Source organism: Phragmites australis, chromosome 1 (assembly GCF_958298935.1).
Source record: "Phragmites australis chromosome 1, lpPhrAust1.1, whole genome shotgun sequence".
NCBI classification, from domain to species: domain Eukaryota; kingdom Viridiplantae; phylum Streptophyta; class Magnoliopsida; order Poales; family Poaceae; genus Phragmites; species Phragmites australis.
The window spans coordinates 1,711,379-1,725,528 of NC_084921.1; the positions used below are offsets into that span (position 1 = coordinate 1,711,379).

The 14,150-nt window shown below is 42.2% G+C and overlaps 1 protein-coding gene across 4 annotated transcripts; it reads right to left on the bottom strand.

Annotated features, from left to right (window-relative positions):
* Positions 1-588: 588 nt before the first annotated feature.
* LOC133911523 (NAC domain-containing protein 75-like) lies at positions 589-7,060 on the bottom strand. 4 transcript variants are annotated; one of them, XM_062353912.1, is made up of 7 exons: positions 6,898-7,060; positions 6,614-6,794; positions 6,286-6,466; positions 5,262-5,824; positions 3,626-3,880; positions 2,491-2,604; positions 589-1,217 (listed from the first exon to the last, which is right to left on the bottom strand). In XM_062353912.1, exons 2-7 carry the CDS (start codon positions 6,725-6,727, stop codon positions 1,137-1,139), a joined length of 1,308 nt encoding a protein of 435 aa, XP_062209896.1. In that variant the 5' UTR covers positions 6,728-6,794; positions 6,898-7,060; the 3' UTR covers positions 589-1,136. The 4 variants fall into 4 exon arrangements, with proteins under 4 accessions (XP_062209896.1, XP_062209970.1, XP_062209816.1 ...); XM_062353986.1 differs by having other exon boundaries at positions 6,286-6,463; positions 6,898-7,059; XM_062353832.1 differs by lacking the exon at positions 6,898-7,060 and having other exon boundaries at positions 589-1,034; positions 1,123-1,217; positions 6,614-6,882.
* Between the last annotated feature and the right edge of the window lie 7,090 nt (positions 7,061-14,150).

Consider the following 14,150-nt stretch of genomic DNA (forward strand, 5'->3'; position numbering starts at 1 on the left):
GCATTAGAAATAGTTCTAATGAGATCAGCAAATTAAGCAATTCAATTTTATGTTTAGTTCATGCTTGCGCATTGTTGTTGTTTTTTTGGATGGCATGACACCATATGGTTGATATGGTTGGGTCTCTGAGTTGTATTTTGTGCATCCAATATGTAATAACACTCGACGTTCCCCTCAAAAGTATTTAAATGTTATTACTAATTTCCTTGCTACAAACTAATGAAAGACCCCAAAAAATGACATTGTGCATGGGAGTGATACACATATGAATCAACTCATGATATAATAGCAAATTAAACAAAGTATACCGTACCCGTTAGTTTCTTTTTCTCACTATATATGCACATGATTTATCTGGAGATTGCTCAAATAAATATAAGAATGCATGTTAACTAGTGCATAATTAAAGTAGCATGCAAGTATACCATAATATAGTTAGACCACAATAGTAATTCTTAAAATATCTCTATGTGATGCACAGTATCATGACGACCGTCTTATTCCTTGCAAGCAATCTGGTATGAATTCTACTCGTTATAAACGTTAATTAACAATGGTAACTAAAACTATAAAATATTTGCACCTCTAGAAAGGAAACAGCTTCTTACTAAGTTTATTCCTTCATGATTCATTAGGAGCACGAATTAACCAAGGGAAAATAAGTATCAGCTTAGAAAGCAAAAAAGAGGGAGGTTAATGTGCATGCAAACAATACTACTTTTTACAATTGAAAAATATCTAATACAAATAAAAACTGTGACAAACCGTGAACTGATTATAGTTATACTTCGATTAATGTGCACTAATATTGGTTGCATCTAGCCATTTAGGCGAGTTATGCTCCATTTTGATGTCAGCACAACAATACCTTTCCTCCCATTGATCTTTCCTCTTTTCTTTTCGTTCGTCACTTTGTCTCTTCTGTCTTTGAGAGTTCACAGTTAATTTGATCCTCACTCTTTTTTTCTTTCCCAATTGGTTGGGGGAGATCTACAAAGATCTGTTTTCTCTTTTCTTCTCCCAAGAAAGCAACACTGTGTATTCAAGGAGACATGGACCATACTATTTAGTATTGAAAGCGGTCGTGGTTAGTTTTCTTTGGTATTGATCGCCACTATTTACCATCCTTGTTGCTACTATCCATGATGATCTTGGTTGTCAGGTGGCCAGTACGGGTAAGGCCATTCTGTCTCTTGGGAGTGAGGAATTGAAGTTTCCTGTAATAAAATAGGAAAAGGAGAGTCAAAAAGGAACGGCTATTCACTCCTTGAGTGAAGTGCAACAATTGAATGAGTAAAAAAGATAATTAAGGAATTTCTTCCTGTAGAAGATGGCGGCCTTGCAAGGATTTGAGAAAGTACAAACCATGAGAGATAAGAACAACAATTTGCTAGATTGAGATATTACTTTGTTTAAGTGATTAAAGACTTCTATGAAAGGTGTTTCACTATATATTAACCCAGCCACGAGCATGTCAAAGATTAACCATGCAATTTGTGAAACCATGTGAAATATCATTCTTTTACGATCTGTTAGAGAATTTCAACTTAACCCTCCAGTTCTATATGTCTTAACTGATGTCTTGACAAGACTGTCCCGGGAAACTGTAACACGAGAACACGAATTCACAACAATGATAACAATGACAAAACATATGCATGCATTGTTTTCGTGTGAACTCATTCATAGAAAAGAGTGGAAGAGAACAACAAATTAAATGATATTGTCCCCTTTTTCCTTCGCTGTTTTCTCAAGGGATAACAGTAAAAACCTATTATACTCTGAAAAGCGAGGAGGGCCACCGACACGGAGAAAAAGCTCTCGTTTTCACCTATATGGTCATGAAAGCAAGGAAAGTATGGTCTTGTTTTTACGTTGGTCTTTGGGCTCTCTTTTGGCACTCAAAAGCAAAGCAAAGGGTGGTCTCCACTGGTCCTTGTTTGCATATATTCATGATGTTTCTTCCATCTCACATTCTCATTAGGAGTACTACAGTCTACAGATTTCTCTATCTATCTATCTCAATTTTGTTGGCATACATGCTGTAAAAGCACCTAAAATGACCAATATAAATAGGGAACCGAATGGAGGAGAAAGCGGTCATGGTGAGGGCTTGTTTCAAAACGCTAGAACGACAAAGAGACTACGGGACCCCGCACTGAAGTTTCCTCAGGACCCCCCTGGTGCAGTCTTTCTTTTTCTATCCCTCACTTCGCTTGCATGAGAACATGCAGCTTTCCGGCCTATTTATACGAAATAATCAAGATAACATGAATGTGCACTAGCTCATCAGAGGGACCAGATTAAGTAACCATTAATTCAGTGTGGAATGTTCATATACATGCGGTTCATGCAACAGGTATGCAAATTAATTAATCCATTGCGCGCATATATGCTTAAATATGATGACTCATGGAGGGTGGCAAACTATGTCCTGATGTTTTTCCTATCAGCGTCGAGGCGATTAAATAGAACTTGAAGGACACTTACTCCTTTTGTGCTTGTGGACGACGTGCAGCCCATTATCAGTTCTTCCAAGCCGGCAGACCTGCGATCAAGCTTTTGCTGTGTCTGTGGCTGTTGCTGCTGGTGCTGGTGCTGATGCTGTTGTTGCATGTTCTTTGTTATATTAAATTTGAAATATAATGGAACAGTAACTACAGTATTGTTTCAGTAAAGAACGAAGATAAAAGGTAAAGCCATGGAGCTTGTTTCTTTGCAAACTAGATAGGCCAGTATGTATGTCAGCAATCGACTTAAATAAAATGAAATCTCCAAGGATGCTAAAAATGGCTGGCATTGCATCAGTATCTCCAAATAAAAAACCATGGTCTTACAAATTTATCTGAAAATGAAATATGGACCTTCATGTATCTATCCAAGTACAAAGTTAATATGCCACAACAAATGATGCTTATAATTAACGGTATATATTTTATATAATCCAAGAGATTTTTTGCATGTTCCTCCCCCCAAAACAGCGAGTGCTATACTAAAGATAAATATATACGCACACTAAAATAACATTTTTGAAATACCTTGCATTGAACATTTATTTATAAAAAATAATCTAAATATTTTTACTAAAAATATATTTTGGAAATTGCTTACCTAAGAGGCTGGGTCAGAACACCATAATTAATGTAGAAATTCTGTATGGAAAAAATAAGTAGTACTAATTTGTGGATTAGAAACTTATTGTGCTAAGCTTGTTTAGACAACAAAGCAAGGTAGCCACTCCTTCAAGACTCTCAACATTTTCCATTTCGGTTGCAAAACATGCTCTCTCTCTCTCTCTCTCTCTCTCTCTCTCTCTCTCTCTCTCTCTCTCTCTCTCTCTCTCTCTCTCTCTCTCTCTCTCTCTCTCTCTCTCTCTCTCTCTCTCCATGGGCACTGCCGTTTAATTAAAGAAGTGAAAAAGGTGCCTTATATCCAAGTTTGAACTTAAAAACGTGAAGGATGGCAACAAAGATAGAACAACTAAACACGCTTACAAAAAATGCTAATGTATGCAATTGGTCAATTCAAACTCGTGTGCAGAATTCAATAACCCCAACATGCAAGAACAATTAGTTATTCTGGCAAATGCATGAAAGAAAACAAGCAAAGATGAATTAATAATCACCTGAAATTTGTCATGGTGGTGGAGAAAGATTGCTGGCACATGGAACTGGTCATGATCGAGAACAACCGATGCGTGCTGCATTGCAGGCGGCACTATAGTCGAGACGGGGTTCGATGGCCTACTGATCAGGAAAGCTGTGGCGGGCAAGGCCGTCGTCGCGAGCACCGGCCGGTGTGGCTGCTCGTCCTGGCCGGCATGATGCTGCTCTGATCGTCCAAGCTGATTAGATGGCACCTGATCACCACCTATATCAACCTGCTCCGTAGGCGGTACAGATACACGTATTAATTCTTATATGTTAGCGTTCATAATTTAAATCCATAAATATGATTTTGCGTGTTCTAAAAAAATCCATACATATGACGTTAATTTATATTTCTATCTTTAGTTTTGCATTCCCTTTCAGTTATGCTGTTACATATATAGTGCGTTTTTTTTTTTTTTTTGGTATAAGAGAATAGGACACATCAATCTTATCTTATATTTACTAATTGGAAGCTCCTTTTGGTGCCTCCACGTTAATCTAAAAAAATTTAGAAATTCCCATAAAAAAGTAAAACATCCAACCGTTGAATTAATTGATTGATTAACTATAACCATAGATCAACAATCAGGCAAAACAACATAGAAGATTAAAAAATAAATCATAGAGTCCAGCCTCAAAACTACTTCTTGTCTTGCATTTTCTTCCTTTTTTGTTGTAGATACTATTTATCCAACAAGGTTACGTTAGCAAACTCAAACTTAGTTACGTTAGCAATCAATACACTTTTCCAAATCAATTATAATCAAATATTACACAATTAAAACAACAGAACGCAAACATATTACAAATTATCACACAAAAATAATATCAAAGAATTTATAATGTATTTCCAAAAAAATAATATGAGATACGGTGACGACATTAAAAATAATAATAATTTCAAAAATCAAGAAACAAATAAAAATCAATTTGCATAACACGTAAAATGAAAAATATAAATAGATCTATTCACAAATAATAAACATGATTCCAATATTATGAACAAAAATTACATTTATATTTTACATTCTAATATTTAAATATAAATAGTTGATGTATCTTAGCATACAACCATTACTAACACAAATATTTACAATTCAGCCGTAAGCTAAATTTCTAACATGTGCAGTCTCACTGGTTGATGCGCTAGTTATTCAAAAGAAAATTATTGGTAGTTTTTGCTTTCACGGTGGGTGGATGGTTTCTAGGGTTGCTTGCAATGCGAGTAAGATGATGTGAGACTCGAACTAATTAAAAGGGTCCATACTGTGTGATGTGTAGCTCATCTTTTGCTTTAGATTGGCACATCCTACACATTTGGTCAGCTACCCAAACGCCCATGCATATATTGATATATATGAAACAAGGAAGCTCATCTAACCAAACAGAAAGTACATATATCCGCACCAAAAGAAAAAAAAGGGAGGAAAAGGCAGGAGCATGCATGGGTGCATGGGAATGATCGAGAGAAATCTGCATGATGTTCACGGTTCACCTAGCTGACCTAACCAGCACCTGTACGCTATCCAGCTCTAAGAACAAAAAACTGCACCAGTCATGCATATATATGTACTTCGAGAATAATGATGCTAATAAACAAATAATGGTTACCTCCTGATCAAAACTCTTCCTGAAAGGCACGAAGCTGAAATGATCCGCGGGCTGCTTCAAATGCTGCTGCATCTCGACGCCCGTGGTGACTGTGTATCCGGCCGGGAACGATGTCGCCGACACCTCGTGGTCCCTCGATGAGCAGCTACCGCTGCCACTATCCCTCCTGCGCTGCTCCTGCACCGTGACGGCGGCGGCGGCGGCGCCCCGGTCGGAAGACCAGCTGCACTGCCTAGGCTGTGTCTGGTAGAAGATCTTGCACACCACCAGCTCCCCCTCCTTCTCCTCTTCCAGGTCGCCGAGGTGGTACTGATGCATCACCCAGTTTGTCTTCTCCGGCTTGCGATGCTTGCCGAAGTTGGTGTACAGCACCAGTATCTTCTTGCACCCCTTCTGCCGGCCGTTCACCATCACCGGCCGCGTCTTGCCGGTCTTGTGCCATCTCGTCTCGCCCTTGTGAACGTCGCATTCCGTCTGTATTTTCCTCCTCTTCCTCGTGCCCGTCGTGTAGGCTTTGGATGGCCGGTGGAAGAAGTGCTTGCTTAGGCCATCCCTTGTCACACCTGATGATCAGCACAAGGCATATAGATGCAAGAACTGTGTTAGAACCTGAGAGTTGGGTGGGTGGCTTATGTTTCTTGAAAGATGCAACAGACCTCTGGAAAAGATAAGAGAAAGAAAAAGGAAAGAAACCTATTTGGAAACTTCAGAAGCATCTTACCATCATGACTGAGAGGAGAGAGGTATATCAGGGTAGGCACAACTTTCCATAAACAATAATTCTCTTTGCATACACCCGAGAGCACATGTAGAGAACACTAAGAATAGAGGGGAGAGCACATCAAGAACAAGGGAATATATGCCATATCCCAAATCCAAACCACATCAAATAATTCATGGCGAAACAATCCCAACATACAATATATCACTCCATGAAAAGCAAAGCTCAAAAAGCCAGGAATATTTCTTTATAAATATCTGGTTCAATATTTCTGCTCATGTCGAGCTTAGCTAGTTGTCTCACCTGGAAGTTTCTCAGGGTGGGTGTAACATATGCCGTCCTCCCCATCTATTGTGGGTATAAACCCGTCGATGAGAGGGTGAGATCTCGAGCCTTCTTCCTTCACTTTCGCCTCGAGGTGCTCGATCAGCTCTTGATCCGTTGGATCGAACTTAACGCCGGCCGGCAGCCCCACCCAATCCTTCTTGCAGTTATAACAATTAATTCCATCAGAAGAAGTTGCGCCATGCAAGTATCATCGTCAGGCCTAGCTAGTACTGCTGAGGGGTGCAACTGTACGTGCAGATAGATACAAAAGCAAAATGAAATTGGCAACTTCACATATGCATACCGGTTTGCTGTCGATTTCTTGGCCGCAGTGGGGGCAGTGCTTCGCGGTGGAGATCCGGTGTTCCTCGAACTTCTCGTTGATGAGCTTCGAGCTGCTGATGTGCCCCCTATTCATCCCTGGTTCATATGCGGCCGGAGGAAGCAGTGTTCATGCATGAGTAGGGGCCATCCTTTCTGTCTAGCTGCAAAGTAATCGAAGAAGCATGTGGTCAACAAGCACGATTCAGCAAGAACACGAGATCGAAACAAGTGACAGAAGGCAATAGAAGAGAGAGAGAAGCAAACCGAAGAGCGCAAGTAGAGGAGCAGTAGGGGTGCGAAGGAGAGAGTTAGGAGTGTGGGAGAGGCGTACATATAAAAAAATTGAGGCAGGCAGTCTGCTGCTTTCACCAGTTTTATACAAGAGAGAGCACAATTCCTGCCTACTTTAACTGAAGCCACACCCCTTGAGGAAAAGTTAAAGGGACCCTCCTCCTTAGCCCCCTCTCTCTATATATATCTCTATCTCTTTCTCTCTCTATCGCTTAGGCATAACACAAGGTATAGACATCTCTCATCTATGCTAAATTAAACTGCCTGTAAGATGATGCCGCGCATTGCACCTTTGGCTTAGAGGTTTACTGTTGATTCAAGTATATTTTACTGTGCTTCAGACTTTCAGAGACTGCCTGGCTGGAAGCTAGTAGAACCAAAAGCAAAAGGCATGAAGAACTGCTGCCTCACTAGACCACAGCTGTTACCGCAGATTCCACACATCAGACCGCCAAATGGGCCACCCATTACAACGGCCCGGTTAGGCCGGTTGGCCAAGCGGATCGTGCCGTGCCAGCTCACGTGCTGAGCCTCCGGCCTAGGCACATGGTGTCACGTCCCAAAAGTTCTAATTTAGGCATTAAGTATGCATAAGCACCATAGCGTTTTGAAATCATATTTCAAGTAGACAAAACCGTTTTAAGAACGTATGTCTTTGGTTTATGCGCATTTCCACCAGGTATAATTAAGTAGAAATGGTTCGGAGGTGGTTGATATGATCCCGAAACGCATAGGAAGAAAGCCGGGAAAAGACTCCCTAGCGGTCCAACTGCGCCACCGTTGGTTTGGCCGCCAAAGACGTGCATAACCCAATTTAGCCTCTGTTTTAGAGCGGTCTGACCGCCACTGCTCAGAACTACCAGTTAAAGCCATCGCCAAAATCTTATCTATTCAACCACCCCTATTCGTTCTTCCCCACCGAGAAAGAGAGAGAGAAGAGAGAGAAGAGAGAGGAGGAGAAGAGACGAGACCCCCCCCCCCACCTTGAGCTCATCAGAGGCCGGAGATCGAAGAAGTAGGTCATCCACGAATCCCCTATGTCGTCCCCGAGCTTATCCCCAAGCTTCTTCGTCGCTCGAGCGAGCCCCAAGCCAAAGGAGAGAAGAGAGCTCCACCTCGACCACCACGACAACCGGAGATCGACGGAGATGACTTCCCTAAGCTTCCCGAAAACTTCCTCAAGCTCATCCCCTTCATCCTCTTTGTCGAAGAGGATTCCAAGCGAGTACATCCACCTTAAGATCCAAACCACCCCGGAGCCCGATCTTCAAATCGGAGCCTCCCCGGAGTGGACCCCTCCGCAAGAAAGCTTCTCCAGACCAAGGTGAAACTCCCCAACCTCTTTCCCCGAGTTTCCCCTAAGTTTTTCCTGCTCTTCGTAGCCGTAGATCAAGTTCAACCCTAGCCTAGAGCTTGTCCATGAAGCTTTCCAAGTTTGGCTCGGTAAATATCGTTCAAACCACCCTAGAAGCACTCCACTAGTCTCCTAGAATATTTTGGTACCCTTCATAGTCAAAGGCATCGCCAGAGCCTTCGACAGTCTAACCACCGGGATGAAACTTAGCCAATCAGCTTCATGTTAAGATCCACAATCAGGTGTCAGACCGTCATTGGGTCGGTCTGACCGCCGAGCCCCACGATCTGACCACCCCAGGGTTTGGTTTGATCGCTAGATGCCAAATCTCTCTGCAAGCTACCAGTTTGACAGCCCGACCACTTAGAAAACCCACCGGTCCGACTGCCACCCCTTCCTCGGTCTGACCACCACCTTTCCAGTTTGACCACCAGCTTCATAGAACTCTGAAGCCTTAGGTTGTAGTATCCGACATTTAAACTTCCTTTAGCCTAATCATTCGAGCATTCTTTTACAAACATTTTTGTAATCATGCATCATGCAAATTCCTTTATAGCATTGCATCATGCTTACATTTTGCGAATTCCTATTTTGTTTGAAGTATATTACTGCATTGCATTCTTTCCCTTTTAGTGATCCACGAGCCGGAGGGTAACGGGTTTTCACGACAAGGTTTTTGGGTTTGATCTCGAATTGAAGCAAAGTAGCAAGGCAAGCATCTAAGCATACTCAACCTACTACTCTGGATCTCGTATTGTATAACTTGATAAATTACGCTTTATATCTGTTTACATAAGTAGTGGGTCCATCGTCGGGTTTTGGTGGGTAGAATTGAAGTTAACATATTAATTATCCTGCCTTGAGTTACCGATAATTCGTATCATTGTCACTTGGGTTCAATATGATGTTGTCTAACCTGAAAAATATCTGAAATGTTTAACAAAGCATAGGTCATCGGTAGAAGTCGAGTGGTGGAGTGTTCCATCGTTCGCGAGTGTAGGCTTTAATTTCTTTCACAATGATAACAATGTTGGATTGATGATGTGGGTTATATGAGATGTGAAAATGAGACGAGATGTGAGCAGTGCTAGGGGTATCTTTTACATCAGAGGAGTTCCTCAGTGTAGTTCGGAAGAGGAATCCGGATGCCATAGACTGCTTGCATCATTTAAGCACCGTCTATCGATACAGTTGGTTTTAGCACTTTCGGTACAACCGCATATTCAGATAATGGACGAATGAGCTGAGTATCATACAACGTGCTAATGCTTGCCTTGCGACCCTATGATGCATAAGAAAAATAAAGGAGAAGCAAAGTGATAGGGAGCTGGTGGTGCCTGGGACACGCTTGTGGTAACTCCGATGCCATAGGGGCATGTGCAAGTGGGTAGTTCCGGGTATGAGAAATGTTATCTCGAGGGCTAAGAGGATGGACCCGGGTCATGTGGGTAAAGTTGTACCTCTTGCAGGGTATAAAATCAATTTAAATTGTCACGCTCTCGGTTATAAGCATACTTTTGTCAATTTGTATCAGTCGTAGAGTTTTCGGATTTGGGTCGATTGGTATGGTATGTCGGGTTTGGTCATTGAGGTTTACTGATTATATGAGATGGTTCCAGTTACATTTATATTCAAGTTGATGGTTACAGGGTAGGAAGGTACTTGTGGTTAAGTATAGACGGTCACACATAGATATCTAGGTTGCTTACGCTTATGAATTTACTTAATTTTTTGACCTACTCCTTGCTAATGACTTAAATGCATAATTCTTAGAGTCGTGTTATTATATGTACCTATTATGGATTAAGTCTTATAAGTACATTCGTACTCACTCTGCTTATTTTCTTTTCAGGTGAAGTTAGGTACCGGCTACTCTAACCCCGGTCTGTTGCCTTATGGGCAAGTGGTGCCACCAATTTTGTTTCCTTTAGCTGTTTTCTGTTGCGGCGTATTTATGTTTACGCTAGATGAAACCTTCTCTTTTCTTTTTGAATCAACTTGTAATCTTTTGATCATGTTTAATCTTGATGTTGTGTTATTCATGTTGTAAAGATATGTGTAGGTAATAGTTTTTTTAGAAGTTATCAACGCACAAATACCGGGACTGCCGGAATTATATTCGTTTTAATCATTAATGGTTATGATGGTTATGGTGAGATGTGAGTAGCACATGGTTCGTCGAGAGACGGGCGCGGGCTAACTCTCATCTTATGAAATGATCGTCCTAATGATTAATTCAAATTTAATTTGGATGGGTATTGACACAACCTACTAGGTCGGGCCGTTCTGTGTGTCACGCGAGACACGACAGCGGCGGGGCGGGGATGGCACAGAGCAAGGCGGCAGGTGGCGTAGCCGAGCCGGGCCATGCTGTGTTGGCACGACATGCGTAGCCTCAGCTCAGACATGGCCTGACTAGACATGCTGTGCTATGTCTAGGTCATATCTATAGTATCAGATCCCATACCGGTCCAATTAGCTAGTTTTACCACACACAGCGTTGCACTCACTCTCACGCGGAGAGGGAGATTGTACCTAGGAGCAAGTAGACTCAAGGTAGCAGCATTGGAATGCATGCATACATCAACAAAAAAATTCAGACATAAGCAAAAGTGAACCTCTTACGTTATGTAGTGCACAAGAAAAGGGACTAATCATGATGCACATAAAGTAAACATTTTAGTATCGGCCAAGGGAAAATTGTTTCGTTATTTTTTTTTCTCTAGCTTGCATCGCATGCATGGGATGATGGAAAAGGATATTTCTTTCCGGTGCACAATAATGAACTTTGCAAATTGCAGGAGCAAGAAAATAGCAGAAACAAGAGGTCTCACATGAGCATATGGAGGAGGTCTTGTGCTCAAATGATGATCCTTTTTGCCATGAGAGTGCGCGATGTTGGATAGAGAGAGAAGGGGGTGAATCCCAGAGCTTGCTTCCTACCCAAGGCAAATGGAGCAGTACAACACTTGATGGACCCGAGCTGCTCATCACATAATACTATAAACTGGTTACAGGGCAGAGCGCATAAATAATATGCACGCAGACTCCCATTGGCCGGATCTCGGACACCCAAATGTCATTCTGAGCCGGTACAGCACGACTGCAGGTATCCAACATGATCCATTGATCGATTAGAATGATCCTGAAAAAATCATTAAAAAAAAGACTGAATGCGTCAAGCTACAAACTAAAATGAGATGGAGACACTCCATCTGATAGATCAAGCTATTCGAAGCAAAGTGTGACAAAGCATGCCAATAAACTAGAAATCCGAAACAGTAGTCGAGGAAAAAGAGAAATGCATTCATCTATTTTCTCCACTATTATAGCGTGATGACTGATGAAGCCTAAGCTCCGAATCCTAGATACCTAAGTTTGTCAAACATTTTGCTTATGACAAAATTGTGGTGACGAAAATTGGGGCCACGACAAAACAAAATCTTGCCACATCTCCCATTCTCCCCGTGACCAACTACCCACGACATGTGTGGACCAAGGCATTAAACTCGTCTTGTAGACCTGCGGCTGCCAAGTAAACACTCCCATGATTCACTGCTAACTTGAACGCTTGGCAGCCACATTCGAGCTGAACAAGGCACAAATCAGAATCGGTGACTTGTACGACCAGCTGGGCGCCTGGGCCCCAGCCCCCTGGTGCCATTTGCCCAGCACCGTTCAGCTATCCTTGTGGCTCCCATTGCTGTCATGGAGACCTGAGAGCAGAGCATGAACCTGGTCACAACAGCAGAGCTGGTGCCCTGGGCCCCACTTGCAGAGCATCATGGGTGGGGTCAGCTTGCTCAGAATGGTACATAACATGGTATGAAACTCATCCTCTATATCTCTGATATAGTTTTCTCTAAAGATTTTCTCTTATATTTTTTTACTCTCTAGCAGATTTTTTAAATCTCACCTCATGTATCTCGCTTTATTTTATTTTATTGATATCCTGTAAAAAAATGACTCGCATATTAGGAGGTGTAGTTGAATAGAAGATAGAAGATGTTCCTTATATTTAGGGATAAAGATGCTGTTTAGGTGATAAAAAATAGAGGATAGATTAGATGAGCTGTTAGAGACGGTTTTTAGAGCTGATTTCTCTGTATTTAACTGGAGAGGATATATTAGGGGAGCTGCTGAGATGCTTTCAGTAGCCCAGCTTATCGCGACCGCGACGGCGTCGTCGGTACCCACGCCCGAAAAGGGCAAGCTGGTTAGGTTGTTCAACCACACCTGCACAGCTCCTATGGCTAGCTCCAGTCCGGTGTCTCTCTTCCCTTCTGCCTCACTCCATCCAAGAAAAAAAACCCCAGCTGCCTCGATCTGCCTGCCCCGATCCCAAGAGATGAAGACGAAGAGAAGGAAAGCAAGAGTCCATCCAATCCAATCCAACGAATCTCCCGAGCAGTCCCCCTCCCCGTGTGTTGCATTGTGCCTCTCATGGCCGGGCAAATCAGGCCATTATGATCTGATGACCCCTCCCAATGTTGACACCACATCTTGCAGGACGGACGGACGGCCGTCTCGCTGCGCTGCTCGCTTGGCATTTGGCAGGGGAGATCGATTTCGATTCATGCATCATCATCATCTGGCATGTTAAATTAATGTTTTTGCCCTCATTGTCCAGCACAATGATATTGCAGTAGCACCTCATTCAGGTTCACAGATGCTATCACCCATGAGTGACTAATATGTTTTACTATGCATACCAGCCTCCAGAATTATTCAGTCTCAGCGCGAGTTGTTCTGAAGGAGAGGAGGTCTGTGTACGTACCTACACTTGGTGTCGCAATTCTGGCCAACCGACGGATCTGTCGCAACCTCACAATAATTGCAACGTGTTGCTTGGTAGGCGTGCAAAGCCTGATGCTTATGTCGCAGCAAATAAGTATCCTAACAGTAGCACAGTATTTTTAGACCGAATGGTATACCTGCTTTACCGAAAGAAACATCTTTAGCAGGAGTAATAGTACAGTATTAGTTGGCGGAATGTATTATGTATTTGACCAATCAGTAGTATAGCAGGAGTGAAGCGCGGTACTTGGAGGGTACTGGATTCATCTCGTCTCCTAGGTTGAATTCCATGGATTGATGGATGCAGCTGCACTCCGAGGAAAGACTTGAACACACATCTTTCTGAAAACTGACTGTTCACCTGAATATGTGTACTAGACATATGGCGGTGTTATTCAACGGTTCATCATAGCTTCTTTTGCGCAATGCAATTTGTAATCATTGTTAAATATCTAATAATCGGGTATATACGTATAAAAAGTATACCATATATAGATAAAATATACCGTGTGTATGCTTAACAACTCTGAATATTACGAAACCGGATCTGCGGTACCTGATACTTACAGAGATCTAGTAGACGTATATAGAAATTTCTCGATTAGTTACCCAACTCAAGAACAACTAGTATCTTAGCCGAATTTATCTGATCTTTCTTGGTGGATAAGATGAAGGATTCCTTATCGACTACGGTGAGATAGGAGGTGGTACAAGACCCCTATATATAAGGCAGAGACCTAGATCCTCGAGGGAGACTCTCTTTTCCCGGAAGAGAACAACTCATCTGCAACTCGACGCAAGCACTAGGGCCACAGGAGATACTCGACGATTTTCTCATTAATCTAGTTTAGATCCCATCTACTCCTGGTAATAGATCTAGACACCATGCTTGTACTCGAGTGAATATAGATACATTATCGACCATACAAGACGTAGGGTATTACTCTAATTAGGGGCACGAACCTGTATACATCGTGTGTGCCTCGTCTCCTGTTCGACTCCTGGATTACGAAGACAAGCCTGTTATTCTTACGGACGTATTATCAGTGAAGAACCCTTGACAGTTGGCACATTA

Coding starts and splice junctions, on each gene's coding strand:
- LOC133911523 (XM_062353912.1), bottom strand. CDS start 6,727: ATGAATAGGGGGCACATCAGCAGCTCGAAGCTCATCAACGAGAAGTTC. Junction 2,605..3,625: donor ACCACCATGACAAATTTCAG/GTGATTATTAAT, acceptor ATGCAACAACAG/CATCAGCACCAGCACCAGCA. Junction 1,218..2,490: donor CGTCCACAAGCACAAAAGGA/GTAAGTGTCCTT, acceptor ATTTTATTACAG/GAAACTTCAATTCCTCACTC.